General features: G+C 39.4%; 2 protein-coding genes and 1 pseudogene across 3 annotated transcripts in view; 2 read left to right on the top strand and 1 right to left on the bottom strand.

Moving 5' to 3' along the window:
- LOC311627464 (DNA-directed RNA polymerase II subunit RPB3-like) overlaps positions 1–2,857 on the bottom strand; it is a 61,405-nt pseudogene extending 58,548 nt beyond the window's left edge. Inside the window, exons 1-2 of the transcript XR_014797069.1 lie at positions 2,082–2,857; positions 1,442–1,567 (exon numbers count right to left, since the gene is read on the bottom strand). The product of XR_014797069.1 is annotated as a DNA-directed RNA polymerase II subunit RPB3-like (transcript). The remainder of the gene's footprint in view (positions 1–1,441; positions 1,568–2,081) is intronic.
- Positions 2,858–2,915: 58 nt separating this feature from the next.
- On the top strand, positions 2,916–14,580 carry PSMA1 (proteasome 20S subunit alpha 1). Its single transcript, XM_084893987.1, has 10 exons — positions 2,916–3,031; positions 4,582–4,626; positions 4,899–5,000; positions 5,126–5,229; positions 7,089–7,177; positions 7,782–7,852; positions 7,980–8,109; positions 9,239–9,318; positions 13,029–13,139; positions 14,207–14,580. The coding sequence occupies exons 1-10, from the start codon at positions 3,029–3,031 to the stop codon at positions 14,261–14,263; spliced, it is 792 nt and encodes a 263-aa protein (XP_084750113.1). The 5' UTR covers positions 2,916–3,028; the 3' UTR covers positions 14,264–14,580.
- Positions 14,581–19,253: 4,673 nt separating this feature from the next.
- The window catches only part of COPB1 (COPI coat complex subunit beta 1), a 28,537-nt gene continuing 25,141 nt past the window's right edge, over positions 19,254–22,649 (top strand). Inside the window, exons 1-2 of the mRNA XM_084893978.1 lie at positions 19,254–19,396; positions 20,154–20,308. Coding sequence (XP_084750104.1) covers positions 20,218–20,308 — 91 coding nt within the window. The 5' untranslated portion in view covers positions 19,254–19,396; positions 20,154–20,217. The remainder of the gene's footprint in view (positions 19,397–20,153; positions 20,309–22,649) is intronic.

Genomic DNA, 22,649 nt, shown 5'->3' with positions numbered 1-22,649 from the left:
CCTCAAGAAAAGATAACAGGTTTTTCTCATATTAAAAAAAAAGTATTATAGACCGCCTGCACCCTGTAAAAATATAAAATATTATTGTATCCATCAGAGTACCAGCAAGAAACAGATGGCACACTCAAAAGGGGCAACTGAAGGGAGTATAATCAGAATGTGGGTAGGAAAACAGCAAGAGATGATGCCGTACCACTGCCAACCTGGTGCCAACCTGGTGCCAACCTGAAGAGAGAAGGGGTAATAAATACTTTATCTCCTACTGCCTTCTGATCTCCTATTGGCAGCCTCCATCAGCTGAGCTTAACCAGAAGCCAGAGAGGAAGGAACATTGCTGCTATAATCCATAAAGAGTGAAGCAGATACATAGAGGTAACAGAATATCTACCATGGTGACATTAAAGTGCAAGCAATTCTACAGTTTTACTGTCAATATTTTCAAATTTAAAAATTCTACTAGAAGAGTACTAAAAACACCAAGTTTTAGATATCAATCTTTGGTACGATGCAATGTATGGGTAAAAATATTCATATAGTATTTTTATAATACTGGAGACTTGGAAATAATCTAATTGCCACCCATAATTAATTTATTAGATTTCTACACAAGGGAATAATATGCAACTGTTGAAAATAATACAGATCATTACTTATGTATAAGAAAAGATGGCCGCCCTAGCCAGTTTGGCTCAGTGGATAGAGCATCACTCTGTGGACTGAAAGGTCCTGGGTTTGATTCAGGTCAAGGGCACATGCCCCCAGTAGGGGGAGTGCATCAGCAGCCGATGAATGATTCTCTCTCATCATTGATGTTTCTATCTCTCTCTCCCTTTTCCTTCCTCTCTGAAATCAATAAAAATATATTTAAAACCAAACAAACAAAAAAAAGAATGCACAATTTCCAAAAAAGAAAAGATGGCCATACTTTTTTAAGTGTACTATTCATTCAGTAATACTCATTAAGCAGTTAGTATGTGCCAGGCATTGTGCTAGGTGCTGGAGAAACAAAAGAGAAAAATCTGTTAATTTAAATCTGTTATTTTAATCCACTAAATTAACAGTGATTTTTTAAAAATGACAACTAATATTGTTGAATTTAAGGAGGAGGACACTCATACTATTGTTTGGAGTAAATTGGTAAAACATTTCTGGAGGGCAATGAGCACTTTTTATCAAAAGCCTTAGAAATATCCATTTCATTTGACTCTGCAATTCCATTTTTATGAATTTACTAGAGGCCCAATGCACAAAATTCATGCAAGAGTAGGTTTTCCTTCCCCTGGCTGCCAGCATTGGCTTCCCTCTGGCATCCAGGACCCAGGCTTCCCATAAGGGAGGTCCTGCCCACCCACCGCAGCCCATTGGTCAGTGGCCTGGGCCTCCTTCTGCAGGTCGATCATGGGGCGATAGCCAAGCCCCCAATCAATTGCATCGCACCCACCTTGGCTGGCCTGGTGCCAGTGGATGTCATAGCGTGGTCCCAGATGGTCATCCAGATGGTCGTCGAGGTGGCTGGCCATTCTGCTGTTCAGTCGATTTGCATATCAAGCTTTTATTATATAGGATTCTAAAGAAGGGAACAGAGATGTACAGGAAAAAATACATCAAGCAGCTCATAAATACATTGCTTGGGAAAAGGAGTACTTAAATATTAAATAGGGACTTCAGTAAATAAAATATATGGACATAAGGTGGAATACCAGGAAGCTCTGTTTAACCTGAAAAATGTTTAACATGGAAAAATGTCCAAAATATATGTGAAAGTGTTTAAGAAAGAGTGATACTCAATTGTCCCAAACTTGAATAAATCACTTAAGTGATCTGAGTGTTACTTCGTCTTCAAAGCTCACATCCTAAGGATCCTTTCCTTTTTAAAAATATATTTTTATTGATTTCAGAGAGGAAGGGAGAGAGAGGAAGAAACATCAATGATGAGAGAGAATCATTAATCAGCTGCCTCCTGCACACACCACACTGGCGATCTACTGGGAATACGAACCATGACCTCCTGGTTCATAGGTGGATACTCAACCACTGAGCCATACCAGCCAGACCTCCTTAAGGATCCTTTCAACTCTTACCTGAGTCCAGGTACTCATCCTTTCTTCAATATAAAGAAAATAAGTCATCCTTGGCAGACGGCAGATATTAGGTTGGCTACTGCTTGCAGTGTCCTCAACTATTTCATCTCAGGGACTTATTAATGCTCTCAAAGAGAAAATACATATCTCTGAAGAAAGTGTCCCATTTTTTTTTTCTCAGTGACCTAATCAATCAGGAACCAGGCTTGGTTTGGGGGCGGGGGGAGGGCGGGGGACGCACAGAAAGACATCAATGCCCTCAAAAAGTTCAGTCTGGTGGGAGGAAACCAATAATAATGACGATGACCAATGATGACAGGCCTTGACAGATGAGTTCTCCTTTTGGATTCCCACGTGCAAAGAAAAGCATGTACATCGACAACATGCTCCAGTCAGCGCATTACGGTTGACCCAGAAGACAGGCCATTATTTTGTGGCCTTTCTCGTGGCAATCTGCTTCTTCTCCCAGTCACACAACCCACCACCTCTCTGTGGATGGTAAATGGGAGAGGCTGAGCTGCCACACTGCATCACCCGAGTAGCGGCAGCGGTCTTCTCAAGCGATGTCAGGGGCATCCGGCCGGGCCAGTGAGAAACTGGAGGGCATCTGCAAGCACACAGGTAAATCGCGAGGATGGAGGAAGCGCAACTTGGTACTGGCGGCCCAGCAGCTCTGCGGGGCAGTGGACACTCTGGACCCGGGATTTCCCGCCAATCTCGGCGCCACCTTCCCCGAGGCCCCGCCCACCCCTGGACGTCAGCACTCCGAGGGCGGGGAAGCGGTGGGAGCCTATCGATGTCTCTGGGATAGATTGCTCTGCCCTGCGCCTCTGCCGTCAAAGTGACGCAGGCTTCCCAGTAGACCGCCGAGCGGTAGTTTCGGCGGCGCTCCTAGATCGATCGGCAGCTTTGCAGGAGGAGCGCACAGCCAGCCCCGCGTCGGAACCATGGTGCGTTGGATTCCGAGCCCAGGCAGGGTTGGGGCCGGGTCTGCTAACTGGCCGGGTGGCGAGCCGCGTCTCCAGCCAATCCTTAGAGGGGCCGGGGGCCGCGGGGCACGGGAACCAGAGACGACGCGAGGGTTCGGGCAGTGATTCAGCATCTCCGGCCTGGCCGGGAGAGGGGCGGGCGGGAGTCGGGGCGGCCTTTCTCCAGGGTTTGTTTCACTGCCGGGCCTCAGACACTACTTCCTCCGTGAACTGGCCTAGTTCGCCCTCCAAGTTCTCTCAGTGGAGTAGATACTTAGCTGTACTGAGTGGTCCCCTCGTGCTCTGCGTGGGGGGGGGGGGGGGAAGAGGAAGAGAAAATAGGGATTTGCGTTGGGGGCTTCCTGGTACTGCCCTTGCGGACTTGATTCCAGGGTTTGGGTTCCGGTACCGCGTGCACTTTCCTGCTGTGCCCCATCTAATGGCCCTGTCCCCTAGAACTCCAGGAGAAAAGGCCATTTTCAGTCACATTGTCCAGTCACCTAGTTTTCAGATAAGTTAAACCAAGGCTGAGAGGAGATATGATGTGATCAGGATTACAACATGGGACTCGGGGCTTCCAGTACTCAATCTGTTCACCCCCATGATTATTCTCTCAAGGACTGTTCTGGTAGACTTCTTTTAATACCGTCATTAAAGCAGTAATGGTTCTGTCGCGGTAGCTATTTGTGTCCACTTCTACCTTCCTGAGGACATTTTTGTGTTTATTCATTCGATATGAATGTCTATACCTACAAGGCACTATTTTAAATATGGTGAGCATTCAAAGATAAAATAGACATGCCCCTAATCATAATATAAGGAAGAGAGGGTATGAGGTAAAGAACTGGTGGGAGTATGTGTTGGGGGAATGTTGGAAGAAAAGATGGAGAAATTTCAAGAGATAGACATTTGAGCTAAATTTTCAAAAAGGAATGCTTTTGATTATTTATTAAAGCTGGTATAAGGGAAGAACATAAGCAAAGATATGAGGGAAAGTTGACACACATGAACTTGGGTAATTGACTGAACCCAAAAGGAGTGCCGTGGTCTTTGGTAGGATTGGAAGTTGGGAGGATAGGTCCCATCTAGATCTGCTTCCTCCCTCCCCCACTAACTTATGGTATATGTAGAATTGGCTTGCAACTAAGTACATACAGTAGTAATCTTACAATAAGATTGTATTAACAACGTTGTATTAACGTTGAATGGGAACAGATGGGAAAACTTTTTTAAAAATTTATTTTTTATTGATTTCAGAGATTAAGGGAGAGAGAGAGATAGAAACATCAATGTTGAGAGAGAATCACTGATCAGCTGCCTCCTGCATGCCCCACACTGGGGGTTGAGCCTGCAATCCGGGCATGTGCTTGACTGGCAATCAAACCGTGACCTTCTGGTTCATGGGTCAGTGCTCAACCACTGAGCCACATCAGCTGGACAGGAAGACATTTTTTTCTTTAATAATAAAGCTAGTTAAGAGTTGGGATTTGTAATGTTCTTATGTTAATAGGTCTATTTTCTTTTACTTTCAGTTTCGCAACCAGTATGACAATGATGTCACTGTTTGGAGCCCTCAGGTAAATGTTTTACGCAATTTCTATGAAGTGGCTTTTGGTGGCTGCAGTATGTTTAGAAACTCATGATATTGTAGGCTGTGAGAAAATGGGATAGTATCACTTTGGACATTCCTGGGCCTTACATTTATCATTAAAGTAAGTTTTCTGGTTTAAAAATAATCATTTGAGATTTCACTATGCTCACCTGAGATTTGGGAACTCTAATTTTAAATTTATGAAAGAGTCTTGTAAGATGACTCTAAGATATCGTTATTTTTTTTTTTTTTCTTTAGGGCAGGATTCATCAAATTGAATATGCAATGGAAGCTGTCAAACAAGGTTCAGCCACAGTTGGTCTGAAATCAAAAACCCATGCAGTATTGGTTGCATTGAAGGTAAGTAAGTAAAGCCATAAGTGTATCTTCCTCGTTTAGAAAAACAGAACTATCAAGCATTAGTTTCATTATACAGGTAATAAAATTTTTAAATTATTTGTATGTTTTATAATGTCTGTATTTAGAGAGCACAGTCAGAGCTTGCCGCTCATCAGAAAAAAATTCTCCATGTTGACAACCATATTGGTATTTCAATTGCGGGACTTACTGCTGATGCTAGACTGCTATGGTGAGTATGATCATGAAAAACAAGCAACATCTCTTTTGATTTATCATTGATTTCATTTCTAGAGAAGAACCAGTTAATATACGTTAGAGAGTTTTCTACCAGAGTATTTCTAAGTTAAGGTTGTGAATACCTTAGTGGATTTGGGCTCAGTTATTAAGTATCCCATTTCTTGATTCCTATAATAGTAACAAATAGAATTAAGCATATTAGCACATTTGAGAAATCCCTGAATAATGTGAAACTTAGTAACTCAGTGTATATTGTTTGAGATGATATTTTATTTAAAAAGAGCTTGACAACTTTTGTCTGATTTCTGAGAAACAGCTGAACTACCCTTGCTTTCTTTAATACACCAGAATTTTAGTTTTTGAAAAACTTAATTCTGGATACTGCATAGTATGTACAGGTGAATCAGATATAGATCTTGTATACTAGGAAATACAAATCTAGTAATATATCTATATATAATGAAAGGTAAAAAGTGGAGAGTAATAGGTAGATGTTTGTGGGAATTCAAAGGAAATGAAGATTATTTCTAGTTTGAAAGGCATTATGTAAATGAAGAGCTAGGGCTTTGAAATCACACAGAATGAGTTTACTTCCCACCTATATTCTTAGTATCTGAGATTGGGCTTGTTGTTTAAACTCTTAATTTTTTTTTAGTATTATTTTATTCAAGGTTATTGTTAAGTAGCCTAATATGTAGAGCACTTAACAGTAGCTGCAGCTAATATGTGAGTGTGTGTATTGGATTATGGGAGTAATAAGCCAAAACTAATATGTTTTTAGTATGTGACTTAAGTAGGGAAGAAAGAATATAGCTACTAAGGGGAAATAGTAATGCTAATGTTTAAGACGTGTAAGTTATCCAGCAAACTCCTGTTCTTTTGAATCAGCAGTATAGTGACAACATTATTGATTTATGGCAGTTCTTGAAAATGTAAAATATATTTCACTGTCAAACATTTTATTTAAACCAATCTGTTTAAAATGTCATGTCCACATGTAATCAATATAAAAACTACTGAAATATTTTACATTGTTTTTATGCTAATTCTTTGAAATTTCATGTGTATTTGGTACTTATGATACATTTCAATTTAGACCAACTATTTTTTAAATGCTCAGTAGTCACATGTGATTAGTACATGCAATATTGGGGCAATGCAGTCTGAGACAGCGTTGGGAAATGGACTTAAATAAAGTACTGAGCAAAGAGCTTGGTTTCTGCAGTCAGCATTTAATCATCAGATGTGACATGTACACAAATTGGACAAAGCAATACAGAAAGAAAGGCAGATATCTGTTGTTTATCCTCTTGGCTTGAATAGTTAGGCATGAATTCCCTTTTCCCCAATGTCAGACTTACTTGAATCTTGTCAGGTTTAGCGATGAGATTCAATAGTCAGGAACAAGTAACAGTGCCTTAGTATAGATTCTATGTTTTGCAGTTGTTCTATTGGGGAAATTTTAGTTTTCAAGAAAAAAACAGTAAACTTGTTCCTGGCTAAAGACAGAATTCAAAATAATCTTTTTGACAGTGGGAAAGATAAGAGAGAATGTTCTTTTTCTCTTGTTCAGCCTTCTCTCTATTCTATAAAGTACCCTGAAACAAAGGTTCTCTAAAGGAATATTTTAGTTGTGCAAGGGTTTTTGTTGTTGTTGTTTTTAAACTTCACGTGCTTCCCTACCCCCAGAGTTTGGTATAAAAATGCATCCTTCCATGTCTTTCTCGTTCACTTATATGAATGTAATCCATGTGAGTGTTTGGAAGAAAGCAAAATGAAATCAAACTACTTAATTTAGATTTGAATAACTCTGTGATTTGAAATTACTAATTTTTCTTGTTTCTTTTTTAGTAATTTTATGCGCCAGGAGTGTTTGGATTCCAGATTTGTATTTGACAGACCTCTTCCTGTGTCTCGTCTTGTAGCTCTAATTGGAAGCAGTATCCTTTTATGTTACAATTTTGGACCTGAACTTTAAAGAATTTTGATACTTAATCCTTTATGTTAGTTATTAGAAATATTGTAGTGTATAACATAGGTAATATTGCAGGAAAAGGTTAGTTACTTTTCAATAACAATGTTTAAAATTTAGAAAGAGAATTAGGGGAACTTTTACTATGGAAGAGTGGGTTCTAAAATATGGAATTGGTTTGCTCTATCATTAGCCCTTATAAGCAATTGATATTTTGCAGACATAGTTAAGGTCAGTTTCAGTAAAACTAACCAAGATGAGATTTAAACTTTTTTTTTTCCCCCTCAGTTCTGTATGTCCTAAAAATATTCTTTACTGCTTATATCCAAAACAAATGAAATTCTCTTTATGAGAAGAAAATATTTTATTAAAAGTTGAATATTTTTTGGTGGATAGTTGAGCATTTTTTTAATAGTAGGCCAAAGAAATATTGTTTTGTTGTATTATATTCTTCTTCCTATGATAGATTATGCAGAAATTAAAAAATCAAAGTTCTTTGTTAATAATGTTTAATTTGAAAAGAAAGATAGTATTTTATTTCTTGTTAGAACAGGCTCTTTAACTAGTTTAAGAGACCCAGATACCAACACAAAGATATGGCCGAAGACCATATGGTGTTGGACTGCTTATTGCTGGTTATGATGTAAGTTCACGGAGTATTTTTTACATTTTAATGATTTTTAAAAAAACTGACTAGAAATTTTCTAATTTTTAGCTCAATCAAAATCAAGAATTATGTGGTGTTTCTCCCCCCTTGCCCCCATTTGTAGGATATGGGCCCTCATATTTTCCAAACCTGTCCATCAGCTAACTATTTTGACTGCAGAGCTATGTCCATTGGAGCCCGTTCTCAATCAGCTCGTACTTACTTGGAGAGACATATGTCTGAGTTTATGGATTGTAAGTGATTTTTATTTGCCCCCTCCAGTCTTTATATAATGAATTAGCACAGCTTCCTAAATGAAGAAAACTACCAGTCTTACAGTAAGAATTTTTAAAAAAATTAAGCCGGTGAAGTGTTTATTATTTCTGTTATACATGCTAGCTGTTAGCCCTTCTAACTACCGCAGTAGTTACATTCACTAATAGGACTTTTTCAAATACAAATATGTGTCCCCAACCTTGAAGACTTGATTCAGTTGTTCTGAAGTGTGCCCCCTACAGTTGAGAAACACTGTTTGCAGCTGTTACCTTTTTAGGCTCTGTTCTTACTTTTAGCCACACAGATATTTCTGCATAAACAAATGAAAACTCAGTGTAATTGTAGGAAAGAAAGGTAAAAGATATGAGATGGCCCTAGGGTCCTGGGTTCAGTTCCACTCAGGGGCACATGCCTGGATTGTGGGCTCAATCCCCATGCAGGAGACAGCTGTTCAATGATTCTCTCTCATCATTGATGTTTCTCTCTCTCCCCCTCTCTCTTTCTCTTTGAAATAAATAAAAATATATTTTTAAAAAATATGAGATGATAGGGCAGGTTTTCAAGTGCTTTTCTTATTGTCTTGAATCTTAACACATGGTTTTTAAATTATTTATTGAGGTGATCATGTGGGTTTCCCCTTTCATTCTATTGTGCTATATTGCATTAGTTGACTGAATGTTAAGCCATCTTTGCATTTCTGGGAGAAATCCCTCTTGGTCATAGTGTATAATATAAATTATATGTATAAGTGCTTATATAAACATATAAATGTTTCTAGATTCAGTTTACTGTGTTTTGTTGAGGTTTTTGTGTCTATATTCATAAGACAAATTGAATAAAACAATAGTTTTATTCTCTTGTGATGTCTCTGTCTAATCTTGCTACAAGCCTTTGAGCTTTACATTTGTGAATCAGGATTTTGATTTAGCTTAGCATAGGAAAAGTCAAATTCAGTAAAAACCATATCTCATTAAATAAAACAATCAGCAATGTTATCATGACTAGAAGATTATAGGGCTAAACATTAAACTTTTGGCTGTTTTTATTGTGATATATTTAATGTGACTAAGTGGAATTAAGAAATAATTGTCTGTTTATTATATATAGGCAATTTGAATGAACTGGTTAAGCATGGCCTGCGTGCTTTAAGAGAGACACTTCCTGCAGAACAAGACCTAACTACAAAGGTAAATGCCATGTTTTCCAATTGTAGATATTAACATTACACTTTAATGATTAATTGCACATGAAATTTGGGCATGGATATGGTCCCTAGGCCTGGCCTGCGATCAGGGGCATCTCTGGCCGCTGGCAGCTGGCCCAGCCACCACCCACCCTCAGTTCCCTGTTCGCCATTGGGTGATCAGAAGCTGCGGGCTGTGGGGAAGGACTGAGAAGCTGGCCGTTCCCACCCCAGCCATGGGTCGCCCTCTGTGTGTGGGGTGAATGGCATGTCAGGGGCCTTGGTCTGGTGCCACCCATATCCTCGCCACCCACTCCTGGTTCCCTGTTCACCAACGGGCGATGGGGGCCTGCGGGCCGAGGAAAGGGACCAAGAAGTGGTCAGTGCGCCTCATAGTGACTGGTCATGCAGTTGTTCTGGACTTTCCGCCATTTTGGTCAATTCGCATATTAACCTTCTATTATATAGGATAATAAAACATCTTCGCTTTTATGGCACCTATATCCAAGTGGTGGGAGATAGACAGTGTACCCATAAGTAAGTTATGTAGTATATAGATGATAACACTGTAGAAACAGTGAAACTGTGTAAGAAGAGAAAAAATAACCAATTGGGTATAGGTAGGCGGTGTAGTGGATATAATTTAAAATAGGTGTCAAGGATGGCCTCATTCAGAAAGTGGAATGTGCCCTGCACAGGGCACATATAAGAATCAACCAATGAATGAATAAGTGGAACAACAAATCTCTAAAAATCAATTTTAAAAGAAAGAAAGAGCCCAGCTGGTGTTGCTCAGTCGTTGAATGTCAACCTATGAACCAGGAGGTCACGGTTCAATTTCTGGTCAGGGCACATGCTTGGGTTGTGGGCTTAATCCGATCAATGATTCTCATCATTGTTTCTCTCCCTTTCTCTTCCTCTCTGAAATCAATAAAAATATATTTTAAAAAGAAAAAAAGAAAGTGGAACTTGAGGAAGATATCTAAAGGGAGTGAGTGAGTGAGCCATACAGATGACTAGAGCACGCTTATTCCAGGGAATGCAAGTACAAGGGCCTTGGGTCCAGAATGTTTCTAGTATTAAAGTCAAGGAGGCTGATAGTGTTGGAGTTAGTGATCAAGAAAAAGTGAAGAAAGGAAGTTAGAGAGGTAATGGATTGACTATGTCTTATGATAAGTACTTTGGATTTTACTATGAGTGGGCTGTTAGAGTTTGAGCAGAGGAACACCACAATTTGATTTAGGTTTTAAAAGACTGGCTGCTATTTTGAGAACAGATTCTAGTGGGAGCATGGTAGGAATAGTTTTAAGACTGTTACAGTAATTCAGGTGAGAGATTGTTGCAGATTAGGCAGAGTCATAGAGTTTGGTTACTTTGTATTTTTTAAAAACCTGTCTATTGATTTTTTTTTTTTTTTTTTTTTTTTAAGAGAGGGAAAGATAGAAACATTGCTGAAAGAGAAACATTGATTGACTGCCTCCTGCATTCCCCTTACTGGGGATCAAGCCCACAAACCCAGGCATGTGCCCTGATCTGGAATTGAACCAGTGACCTCTTGGTGCATGGGATGATGCTCAACCAAATGAGCCATACCAGCCAGGCTTTTTTTTTTTTTTTTTTTTTTTAATGTATTTTATTGATTTTTTTGCAGAGAGAAAGAGAGGGATAGAGAGTTAGAAACATCGATGAGAGAGAGTCATCGATCAGCTGCCTCTTGCACACCCCCTACTGGGGATATGCCCGCAACCAAGGTACATGCCCTTGACCGGAATCGAACCCGGGACCTTTCAGCCCCGAAGCCGACGCTCTATCCATTGAGCCAAACCAGTCCCGGCGGCTATTTTGTTTTTTTGACATGGGGGAAATTATAGCATGTCTGCTGCATGAGAATAATTCCGTATATAAAAGGAACCATATATATGGGAAATTTGAGAAAAACTGCTAAATCAATTTCTTTGAACAGTATACAGGTGGTAAGATAGATCTTAGAGAAGAAATTGGATGATTCATTCACAGTAACAGGAAGGGAGAGAATGTAGGGACATAGATACAGGAAAGAGTGGATTCTGTGGGAGCTTGTGAATGTTCCTCTTCTTAATTGGCTTTTATTTTCTCGGTGAAATAGCAAGGTTTCCATCTATAAGGAGAATGGGGGATTGGATGATTTAGGGACATTTATAGCACAACGCAGAAACCAGTAAAGGCCTCCTGGAAGTTAATGATTATTTATTAAAGTGAGATCAGTCACGCCAAAACCGGTTTGGCTCAGTGGATAGAGCGTCAGCCTGCGGACTGAAGGGTCCCAGGTTCGATTCCGGTCAAGGGCACGTACCTTGGTTGCGGGCACATCCCCAGTGGGGGGTATGCAAGAGTCAGCTGATCGATGATTCTCTCCCATCCATGTTTCTAACTTTCTATCCCTCTCTGTCTTCCTCTCTGTAAAAAAAAAAAATCAATAAAATATATATAAAAAAATAAAGTGAGATCAGTCAGGATATTATAAATCCATTTTGTTACAGTGGTTAGATAATTATTTAGTATGTATATGAAAACTTTATAGCCTGCATAATTTTTTCTAAAATAAATTTTCCTGTTATGAAAATAATACTCTTTTTTAAACAAATTAGGAGCCCTGGCAGTGTGGCTCGGTTGGAGCATCGTATCGGTACATGCACTGGAAGGTTCCGGGTTTCATTCCTGTTCAGGGCACATACCCGGGTTGCAGGTTCAATACTGGTCAGCGTGCATGCGAGAGGCGGACCAATCAATGTATCTCTGCTGATGTTTCTCTCGCTCTTTTTATTTTCTCTCGTTTCCTCTCTTCCCCCTTCCTTCTTTTAAAAATAAAAAAAGTAGAGAAGTACATTAAATTTTAAAACTTTGTTTAAATTGTCTATAATGCCATCACTCCAAGATAACTATCTTTTAAAAGTTGGGTATAGACCGGACATTTACAGTTTGGAAATGTTAGCTCAGATATCTGGCTTCTTGATTTCATATTTTTACTGAACCATAGAAAATAGCCTTTTTATCCATATGCCTGCAATTTTCACTAAAAATTTAATTTGCAGGAGATATTTTGCAGTGGTTAGCATTTACTGAACATTTTAAGCATTGCTCTCTAATTTTTCCATGTAGAAAATAGTTGCAAGCCCCCACTTTATTTAGCTCTTTAGATCCTAAAACTTACCGTTTCCTTGGTAAGAACCATCATGTCTTAACTTATATGAGAGATAAATTTTATTATTTCTTGGGAGTTAGGCTTACTTCCTAGCTAAGTGTTTTGTTCCCTCACACTTGTCAGCAGCATATTTCTATTATGAGCCAATGTGCAAATTTTGGGGTTATTCATGATTATTAAAAGTGAGTATTTAAATTGCAAATCACAAGGGCTTACTAGTTAAGTTTTATTCAAGTACTATATAAAACTTTATTCCCAATATCTATAATAATAAAAGGTTATTATACTAATTAGACCGTATGTCCTTCCTTACAAAGCCGGCCGGAGGGAAGCCAGCCCGTGTTGCGGGTGCCTGTGGGCAGCTGGAGGGAAGCCTGGGTCCCAAGTGCCGGAGGGAAGCCGAGAACCACAGCCGGGGGAAGGAAGGCCTACTCTTGCACGAATTTTTGTGCATCACACCTCTAGTTTTATCAAAAGCACTTTTCAACCTAAATTCTCTTGATCTTTAAATTTTTACCTTTTCCTCTTCTCAGAATGTGTCCATTGGAATTGTTGGTAAAGACTTGGAGTTTACGATTTATGATGATGATGATGTGTCTCCATTCCTGGAAGGCCTTGAAGAAAGACCACAGAGAAAGTCACAGGTATATAATTTTGACACAAGAGGCTTTAGTTTGATAGTAAACCTGTTCCTTCTACCACTGCATAAATCTACCATTTTTGCCTTTAACTATTGAGATAAGCTCATAATTCAAATGGCTAGGAAAACTAAGCTGAGTAAAGTAAAATACTGAGAGGGAATTGGTCTCCATAAACACAAAAAGGGTTGATTATATATTTTATATTTCTCACAATTCTATGGGTTGCTTGGGACTCAGCTAGATGGTTCTTTTGCTGGTCTCACTTGTGTCTCTAACACATTGCAGTCAGTCCAAGATGGTTTTACTCACACTTCCTAGGTATCTTACAGAGACAACTAGGCGGCTGGGCTCTCTGCTGGAATGGCTGGGCCTCTGCCCATGCAGTCTTGGGGCCTTTCTTTCCCAAGGGTCTCTTCAGCAGGGTGGCAGCTCAGAGTTTACAAAAATTTAAAAGCTTAAAAGTGAAAGCTGTTAGGCATTCTTAAGACTGAGGCCCAGGACTGGCACAGCATCACTTCAGCACATCTTGTTGACTAAAGCAAGTCATAGGGCCAGCCAGGAGTCCATAGTAGTGGGAACAGAGATTAACTGGGGGCCAGCTTTGGAAACTAAGTTAGTTCTTCACAAATACTGGAAAGGATCAAGACATGTTGGTGAATCTCATATTAAATGTTGGTCTTCTATATTGGATATTTAGAATAAACGTTTGCTATTTATATATGCTTATTTGCTATTGAAAATAAAGTGTCCTGTTCAGAAATTTCTTCTTCAGCATTAGTTTCTTTTCAGTTTGAAAAGGATATTGTTGGCAGTTGGAGAAGCAAGATTTGCGTTATTGAAACTGCTATTGGAAGGCTTTAAGTTCTTGAGCAAAATAAAGTATAAAATGCTAGAATTGTTCGATGATGCTTGGGTTTTCAGAACTATGACACTATATATATAAAAAAATAACCTTTGTCTAGAAATTTCAATAGGACGATGAACTAAAACTGAAAATATACCTAACCCCTTTTTCTCATAGATTTATTTATAATGTAATATTGCTTATTTTCTTTTTTCTTCCTCTTAAGCCTGCTCAACCTGCTGATGAACCTGCAGAAAAGGCTGATGAACCAATGGAACATTAAATGATAACCCCCAGTCCATATTTGTATTAGCAAATGTGTAAGAACATGTACTGATGACAGTAATCTATACTTCGACCCAAAAGGTGCAGTCGTGGAATGGTATGTTTTAGGAATCAGTCCAGATGTGAGGTTTGGAATTGCAAGCAGCTTCACTGAAACCATAAAATGGAATGCATTTTTTTTTTTTTTTTTGAAAGGGTCTCTATAATCATTTTCTAGAAAGTACATTTGCCTTTACTAATGTTTTTATATAAAGAACATAGTGTCTTTCTGGTTTTAAATACAACTGTGAAATAAAATTGTTTCACCTGCTGATATATTGTTGTTGTTTTTTGTTTTTGTTTTTTTTAACAGTTTCAACTATTTAAATAGTAGTCTGAGATTACATGTAGTCATTTACCATGTTTGTAAAATAAATTGCCTTATTTTTAGTGGTGGGGGAAAATAATACCTATTATCTATCATAGCCTTAAACCAATTTCCCAGTGTATGGTCTGGCTGCATGAGAATTCATGGAGATTTGGTTTAGAATATTCACAGGTAAGTGGTGTGGTTATTTTTCCAACCAACAGATGGCAGTAGTGATAGCTCTGGTCTCATGTATGGAATTTTTTTGCAACTGTAACAAAAGGGAAAATTTAATATGAAACCTTCATTTCTGCTTATCCTCCCTAGCCACATTCTGACGCATGATCTTTAGTTTGCCTTTCATTATCCTATGAGCTATATAGCAAGATACAATACTGCAAAACAATTTTTATCTTTTAAGATTCATATCTTTTTGGAGGCAACTTGGACTTTAGACTTAATTTTACTAATTAGCTGCTATTGGCTTTGGACAAGTTATTTAGCCCTAATTAAGAAAATACTTTGGCCCTGAGCAGTTTTTCTCAGTGGTTAGAATGATGGCCCACAGGCTAAAGGGTCACAGGTTCCATTCCTGGTCTAGGTTGTAGTTCGATTCCCAGCTGAGAAGCAACCAATTGATGTATCTCTCACATTGATGTTTCTCTCTCTTTCTCCTCCCTTTCTGTCTTCCCTCCTGCTCTCTCTAAAAATCAATGGAAAAAATATCCTCAGGTGAGGATTTAAAAAAAAAAATACTTTGGAGAATTATTTTGAAGGTTAAATCAGAGATTTTATCTGAAAATATCTTGTATATTAAACAATTTATTAAATGGTAGTTTAATTTTGTTCTAGGTTGCCCAAAACTTCTTTGTTTTTTTAATATTTTTATTGATTTCAGAGAGGAAGAGAGAGAAACATCAATGACTAGAGGCCAGGTGTACAAGATTCATGCACAGGTGTGGCCCCTAGGCCTGACCCAAAGGTCCCCCTCCACCTGAGTCACAGCACCCATGTTCCCACATGGAGATGCGGTGAGGGTGGCTAGACACTGCAGGCTGAGGCGCATAATTCTGCACAGAAGCCGGGTGGGCAGCATGCTCTCTCCCAGACCAGTTCATGCGTGAACCCACGAGGAGCCCGACCAGTCCTGGTGGCAGTGACTTGGCTCACCCAGAAGAGGCCACGCAGGTGTGGGGTAGGCTCCTTGTTGGTGTCCAGCACCTGAACACAGCTTCCTCAGCATGCAAGTTCTGGCATCCTGGGGAAGGGTAGCAGGGGGGAGTGAGAGTGAGCTTGGCAGATACCCCACATTCTCACCGAACCTCGCCGACCCCAAGTAGCTGGTGAAAGATCACAGTCCCCCGCCCAGCTCCTTCAGTTCCCTCACTCCTCCAGGACTTGTGTGCCGGAGAAGTCCTTGTGCTCAGGTGCTGGGCGCCCATGAGTTGCTGGTTGGTGGCTCTGCCCCCCACCGCCACTGCTGGTCACCATTTGTGAGGTGATCAGTCCACTGCTTGCACCAGCCTTGGCCTGGTGCCACTCGATCACCTACACCTCCAACCCGCCGCAGTACCACTCTCGGGGTTCATGGGGGCCAGCAGCAGCTATTCCATTTGCTCTCTGTTAATTATAATTCCTAATGTCTTTACATAGAAACTGTCACTTTGATATACAGATAATATTCAATTCACATGGAATTCATTAAGCATCTATCTGTGCATCTTTGAAGAACTGGTATGGTTAAAAATAAGAGTCAATAAAATTGGTGGCAGGATCCAGGTTCTAGTCCCAGCTTTTGCAGTGTTTGGCCATTTTGCAATTTGGGATAATTCCCCTTTTTTCTAGGCCTTAATTTCCTAGACATGTAAATTTTTATGATTCTTGACATATGACAAGGTCCTTGCGCAAATAAATTATATTTTAAAAAGCATTCAAAATGATGTAATTACATGCTAGAGTAAAAAGTCCCCAAACAAAAATGCATGTTACAAGTCAGAAAGAGCCTGGCTGGGTTTGGGTTGAGTGTTGACCCAGGAACCAAGAGGTCACTGGTTTGAGACAGAGGGCACATGCTGGAGTTTTTAGCTTGATTCTGATCAATGATGTTCCTCATCAATAGTTTCAGTTTGAAAGGAGACAATATTTTTAAAAAATATATTTTATTGATTTTTTTACAGAGAGGAAGGGAGAAGGATAGAGAGTTAGAAACATCAATGAGAGAGAAACATCGACTGGCTGCCTCTTGCACACCCCCCACTGGGGATGTGCCCACAACCAAGGTACATGCCCTTGACTGGAATCGAACCTGGGACCCTTCAGTCTGCAGGCTGACGCTCTATCCACTGAGCCAAACCGATTTCGGCGAGATAATATCTTATGTATTCTCTTAATATGTAGTTATGGAATACTGATTTTTGTTCACTTATTAAAGGTTTCTATTGAGGCCTATTTTTAGAGAAGGAAAAAGAAACCCTGTTTTATGGCATTTAAACTGATACCCTAATACTATATAAAAGCTCTGTGTGTTCATACTTACATAGTAGAATGGGATAAAAATTAATGAATAAACTAATTGTTAGACCCCCAAAATACTTAAGGTTATAACTAGAAAGGCAAAGAACAAAACCTGTCCTATCTCTATCTTCCTCTTTCGCTAAAATTCAATAGAAGCATATTTTTAAAAAATAAATCAGGTAGAATTAGGGTATGTAAAGTTCTGCTCAACAACCTGTAGTTAAATATATACAACAATAAATATATAAAACTGCCTATGACAATTTTATGTGCAGACCTTAAATAAGGTTTTCTAGAACATTACTTTCTTGGCCTTTTTTCATATTTAATAGTTTACTTAATTTAGTCCATGGTAAATCTGTAATACAATGGAGTCTCCATGACAACTGAAGTAGGTATGATTAATATTACATCCTTGATATAACAAAATTATAGAATGAAGAACAGGTTAGTAATTGCTGGGGGTTATGCAGGGAAGTGGCTGTGATTATAAAAGGATAGGAATGATTCTTGAAATAAAATTGTACCTTATCTTGATGTGGTGATCACATGAATCTAAACATGGTAACTAAATACATAAATGAGTGCATGTAAAACTGGTGAAACATGCCCTAGCCAGTGAGGCCCAGTGGTTGAAGTGTGGGCTTATGCAACGAAAGGGTTGGACCAGGACACGTGCTGGAGGCAATCAATGTGGTGTTTTGCTCCCCTCCCCTTTCTTCCACTCTCTAAAAATCAATGGGAAAAAAATTCCCTCAGGTGAGGATTGACAACAACAAAACTAGTGACCTGTATGGATGTCAATTTCCAGGATTTGTTATTTTACTATTATTAGACAAGGTATTGTATCACTGGAAGAAACCAGGTGGAAAGTACATGGGATTTCTGTATGTCACTCTACAGTCTACAGTGATCTCAAAACAGTTTTTAAAAAAATTAATGCAGCTCTAGCCAGTTTGGCTCTGTGGATAGATTGTCAGCTTGTGGACTGAATGGTCCTGGGTTCGGTTCCGGTCAAGGACACATGCCGGGGTGGCAGGCTCCATCCCCAGTGTGGGGTGTGCAGGAGGCAGCCGATCAATGATTCTCTCTTATTGATGTTTCTATCTCTCCCTCTACCTTCCTCTCTGAAATCAAAAAATATTTTTAAAAAATAATTAAAAATTAATGCACAGGGTTTGAGGAGCACTCAGAAAATACTAAGATAATTTTAAGTGCAGACCTTAAATGGGGTTTTTGTGATATATTTTGGGTGCTCAACATTTTTTGCTTGATGTTTCCGAGGAAATATCAAAATTGCGTTCTAGATAGATGAAGCACTCTGCGTTCTAACTTCCAAACTGAGGTTACCTGTCAATAAGGGCAGGTTTTGTGAGACCTCTTTGTATTCACAATATATTGCTTCAGTCTTCATTTTTTTTTTTAAACTTGGTAATTGGCCAGAAAACCCTTTTTGAGAGGGGCAAGGATACAGCACTTGCTATGGCTTGCTATAGCTGTATAAATTAGGTCTTTGGAGATAGGTAAAAGCCTTTAAAACAATGACTGTCAACCCATTTATGCATTAAAAAATTTGTAATTTCCTGGGTGTTCAGAAAAGATCATGAAAGGGACCGTAACTAAAAAAAACCAAAAAAACAAAAAAAAACAAAAACAAATCACAAGTGTGATTCTGACGTCTAGCAACTCTAGCCTAAATGCAGAGACAAAGATTCAGATGTTAAGAACTGAAATGGATCTTCACATAACACAGTGTCCCTTATTAGAAGAACTTAAGTTACTGACCCGAATAATAATATTTCGTTATTTTCCCAGAAAAGGGTTTCCAGCTCCCAATCTTGTGCTCTTTTCCACTGGACCACACAACAGCCCCGTGTCAAGTGTGTGTGTCCGCCCCTCTCCAAACTTCCTCGCCTTGGCTGTTTCAATGCCTGGAATAAGAAACAAATCCTAAATAGCGTTTAAATGGCCACAGCGCTTCATTCAGGCGTGTAGGGGGAAACAATAAATACGTGTTTTCGAGTCCTTTTTGCGGCCTACACCGACCCTGAACGAGGGAAGGGAAAGTTGGAGTGCCGGGCGCGCGCAGCCGCAGGACGGCGTGGCGTGTCCTCTCTGGGCCGCCGTAGGCGCGAGGTGGCTGGATCCCGGACCGTCTTCCCACCCCCTTCCACGTCAGCCAAGGACTCCGCGGAGCCGCCGCTGCTGCTGGGGGTTGGAGCCCTGGTAGACGGTCCCGCGGTTGCCCCAGCTGCTGCCCCCAAGAGCCAGGTAGCGGGCCACGAGCCCCCTAATCCCAAAAGGCGGGGCGGGCCGGGGAGGGTCGGGGGAACGGGCTCCGTCTGGGGAGAGGCGGAAGGGGAGAGGCTAGGCCGCTGTGTCCAGGCCCGGCGAGGGGTCTGGGCAGCTCGGGGCCGGACGCCCGGTCCCGGCCTGCGAACCGGCCAGGGGTCCCCTCCCTCCCGCCCGCACCGCCGCGGGCTCGCCGTTCCAGGCTGGGGCTTGCTTTGCCGGAAGAAGGGGACGGGGAAAGGGGGTGGGGGTGCAGCGCACGGATAGAGGGACCCACGGAGGCAGCGTCGGGTCCCACCGTTAAACGCGATGAAACACCCGAAGGTTTTAGCCGAGGGATGGCCCTCGGGGTCTGTGAATGGGAGCCGATCGGAGTGTCTGCGACGTGAAATCCCTTCTGTGCCCTCCCTGGCGGGGCGGGGCCTGGCTCTGCCCCTGGACGGTGGGCCCGAGGTCTGCGGGACCGCGTTCTAAACCTGGGTACAGCCGGGTTGTGGGGGACGGAAAAATACCCCTTTAGGTCGAAAATGACAGGTGTGTGTTTTGTTGTTGTTTTTTTTTAATAGTAGGCTCTGTTTTTGTGGGACCCAATATGGATGGACCCAGCCCTTCTGATCCTTCAAAGCTCATAAGCTAAACTGAATGAACTTTAGACAGTGAAGTTCACGGTAGTTACTGATTGTGCTTTTATTTTTCTACTTGTAATGATATCCTATCCTTGTGTTTGTTTTCCTAGATTTGTCTGGCATCTTTTATCCTCAAGTCTTGTCTCCAGGGTTGACAATCAACGGAAAGAAACCATGACGGCTGCAGAGAATGTGTGCTATACGTTAATTAACGTGCCAATGGATTCGGAACCTCCATCGGAGATTAGCTTAAAAAATGATCTAGGTAAACTTCGATGGTATTTTGGAAATGAAAAGCTCATTTGCACTTCAGGTTTCTTTATAATTAGATATGCGTACTTTTTGCCTAAGCTTTCTCTAGGATCTCTTCAATAGACCTTTTTTTTGTCTTATTAAAAATGAAAACTTTTGTTACCTTTAGACGTACCGTTTTTTTGGAAATAAAACATCTCAGTCCAAGTTAGTAAAGCTAAAGAAATGTAATAATTTAGTTGTTAGATATTCCTAAAAATAATATAATGGCTTGTGTGGTTTAATATATGATGCTTTAATAAATCTGACAATTCTCTGCAGGTAACAGGTTGAAAGTGTGTATTTGAATGTCTTAGTTCCTTTGTGCATGTAACTTCATATTACTTAGCTTGTAAAACTAAAAGAACTGTTTTCACCTGTTGACCAAATGAAGTCAACACAAGAATAAGAATACACATGTATTTTCTAGAAAGGTTTAAACTTTTCATTTTTAAAACATACAAAAGAGAAAACAAAAACTATATTTCTGAATTTTAAATGTGTACACCATGTCTCCTTTTTGTAATTCTGTAAAGAAAAATTTTAAGTAACCCACATTCCAAAAATGATTCTTATTTAATTGAACTACTGAAAATAAGTTTAACTTAAACTGATAGCGACTGTTTAAAATAGAGTGAAAATTATGCTTCAGGTCTTGAAGGTATCTTTTAGGAAGATAATTTGCAGTTTGAAAAGAGACAATATTTTGTGTATTCTCACCTCTTAATAAGTAGTAATGGAATACTTCCTGATTTTAGTTCACTTATCAGGTTTCTATTGAGGTCTATTTTTGGAGAAGGAAAAAGAAACCCTATTTTATGGCATTTCAACTGATACCCTTGTATACAAAAGCTGTGTGTGTGTGGGTGTGTGGGTGTGTGTGTGTGTTTTCATACTTACATAGTAGAATGGGATGAAAATTAATGAATAAACTTCAGTTATTTTTAGACCCCCAAAATATTTAAGATTATAATTAGAAAGGTAAAGAACAAAACCTGTCCTTAATTGTAAACAATACCCTTTTTAATTTCAGCTGCCTTGACTAACCTCTAACCAAAAGAGTTGAGATGAGAAAAAGTTTAGAAGTTTCCAATTTGAATAACAAATACTTTTTGTTTGGTGAAATACTTAGTTGCTTTACCTACACTTTTCTTTAATCACTCACTGGATATGTGCTCTGATGGCTGTACTTTCTCTGGAGTATGCAGTAATATTTTGGTGAATTGAGTTGATATTTCAAAGTTTCCATATCTTTTGGTAGTGATCATAAAGTTTTGAAAATTTTGAAGATGTGGATAAAAGCATCCCCCTACTCAATAAGAATTGTTAAAATAATTGGAAATTGATGTAGAGGAGGCTTCAAATATAAATGGTGTAGATTTTAATTTTTTAATTTTTATTTTATTTTTCTCAGAAAGGAAGGTTTGTGACAGAGAGGAAAACCTGTATTGTCAATACAACTTTGGCCACTTAGAATTCTGCCTAGTCTGTCTTATTTTCATGGATATAGTTATCGGCTACTGACATCTCTCCTGGTGCTTTGTTTTTGTCCTCTTCACAGACTTAACAACTCAAAGTTTGCCCAGATTGACACTCCGTCCTCCAACATTTATTTCTTGACTTGATATAGCACATGTCAACATTTATTCACATAAGGCAGGAGATATAATACTCTGAAACAGGGAGAGATGTATGAGAATTTAGTCAGTTTTAAACAAAAATATCGACTCTTGTGGGATAAATATATCAATAACCTTCACTTAGTTTTCAGTTCAAATACCTGAGGATAATCTCTATTCTGCAACAAGTTTAAATATCATACCAAGCTAGGATTAAATACTTAGCCTTTGGGGACTAGAATGAACTTTTGTTTCACCTAGTACAGTTCTTTCAAAGCTTAAATCCTTTCTATAACTCTGCCAACTGTAGTTTCTGTCTCTTTGGCAACAGCAAAGAACTGCTCTAAGTATTAGAAATTTATTTTTTGTTTTGTTTTTTGCTCATGATAACTCAGGATTATTAAGTACTTTTGTCTTCCTTCTTTGTCCTTCTAGATACTTGTTTATTTTTATGATCAAAACAATTGTAGCATTGTGCTTGTCACGTTTCTGCCTTTAAATATTGGATCCAAAAGATGTACCATAAATTCTTTAGTATTCAAAGATAATGCTATAAACTTATAAATGGTTTTACATAAATTACTGTATAGTGAATATTTTTTTAGGCTAAGTAACAATAAACTAGCACCTTATCTTAAATGTGTTATCCTTAATTCTAAACAGTAGCTACTAATCTAGTACATTTTAATTTTTTTC

The sequence above is a fragment of the Pipistrellus hanaki genome, assembly GCF_964339955.1.
Source record: "Pipistrellus hanaki genome assembly, chromosome: 9".
In the NCBI taxonomy this organism is placed as follows: Eukaryota; Metazoa; Chordata; class Mammalia; order Chiroptera; family Vespertilionidae; genus Pipistrellus; species Pipistrellus hanaki.
Note: the sequence above shows the minus strand (reverse complement) of the source record. Positions and strands in the feature narration are given on the sequence as shown.

Bases quoted from the DNA above. Each gene is read 5' to 3' on its own strand.
- PSMA1 (XM_084893987.1), top strand. The intron at 4,627-4,898 runs GTAAATGTTTTA...TTTTTTCTTTAG, and splicing joins TCACTGTTTGGAGCCCTCAG to GGCAGGATTCATCAAATTGA. The intron at 8,110-9,238 runs GTAAGTGATTTT...TATTATATATAG, and splicing joins TATGTCTGAGTTTATGGATT to GCAATTTGAATGAACTGGTT.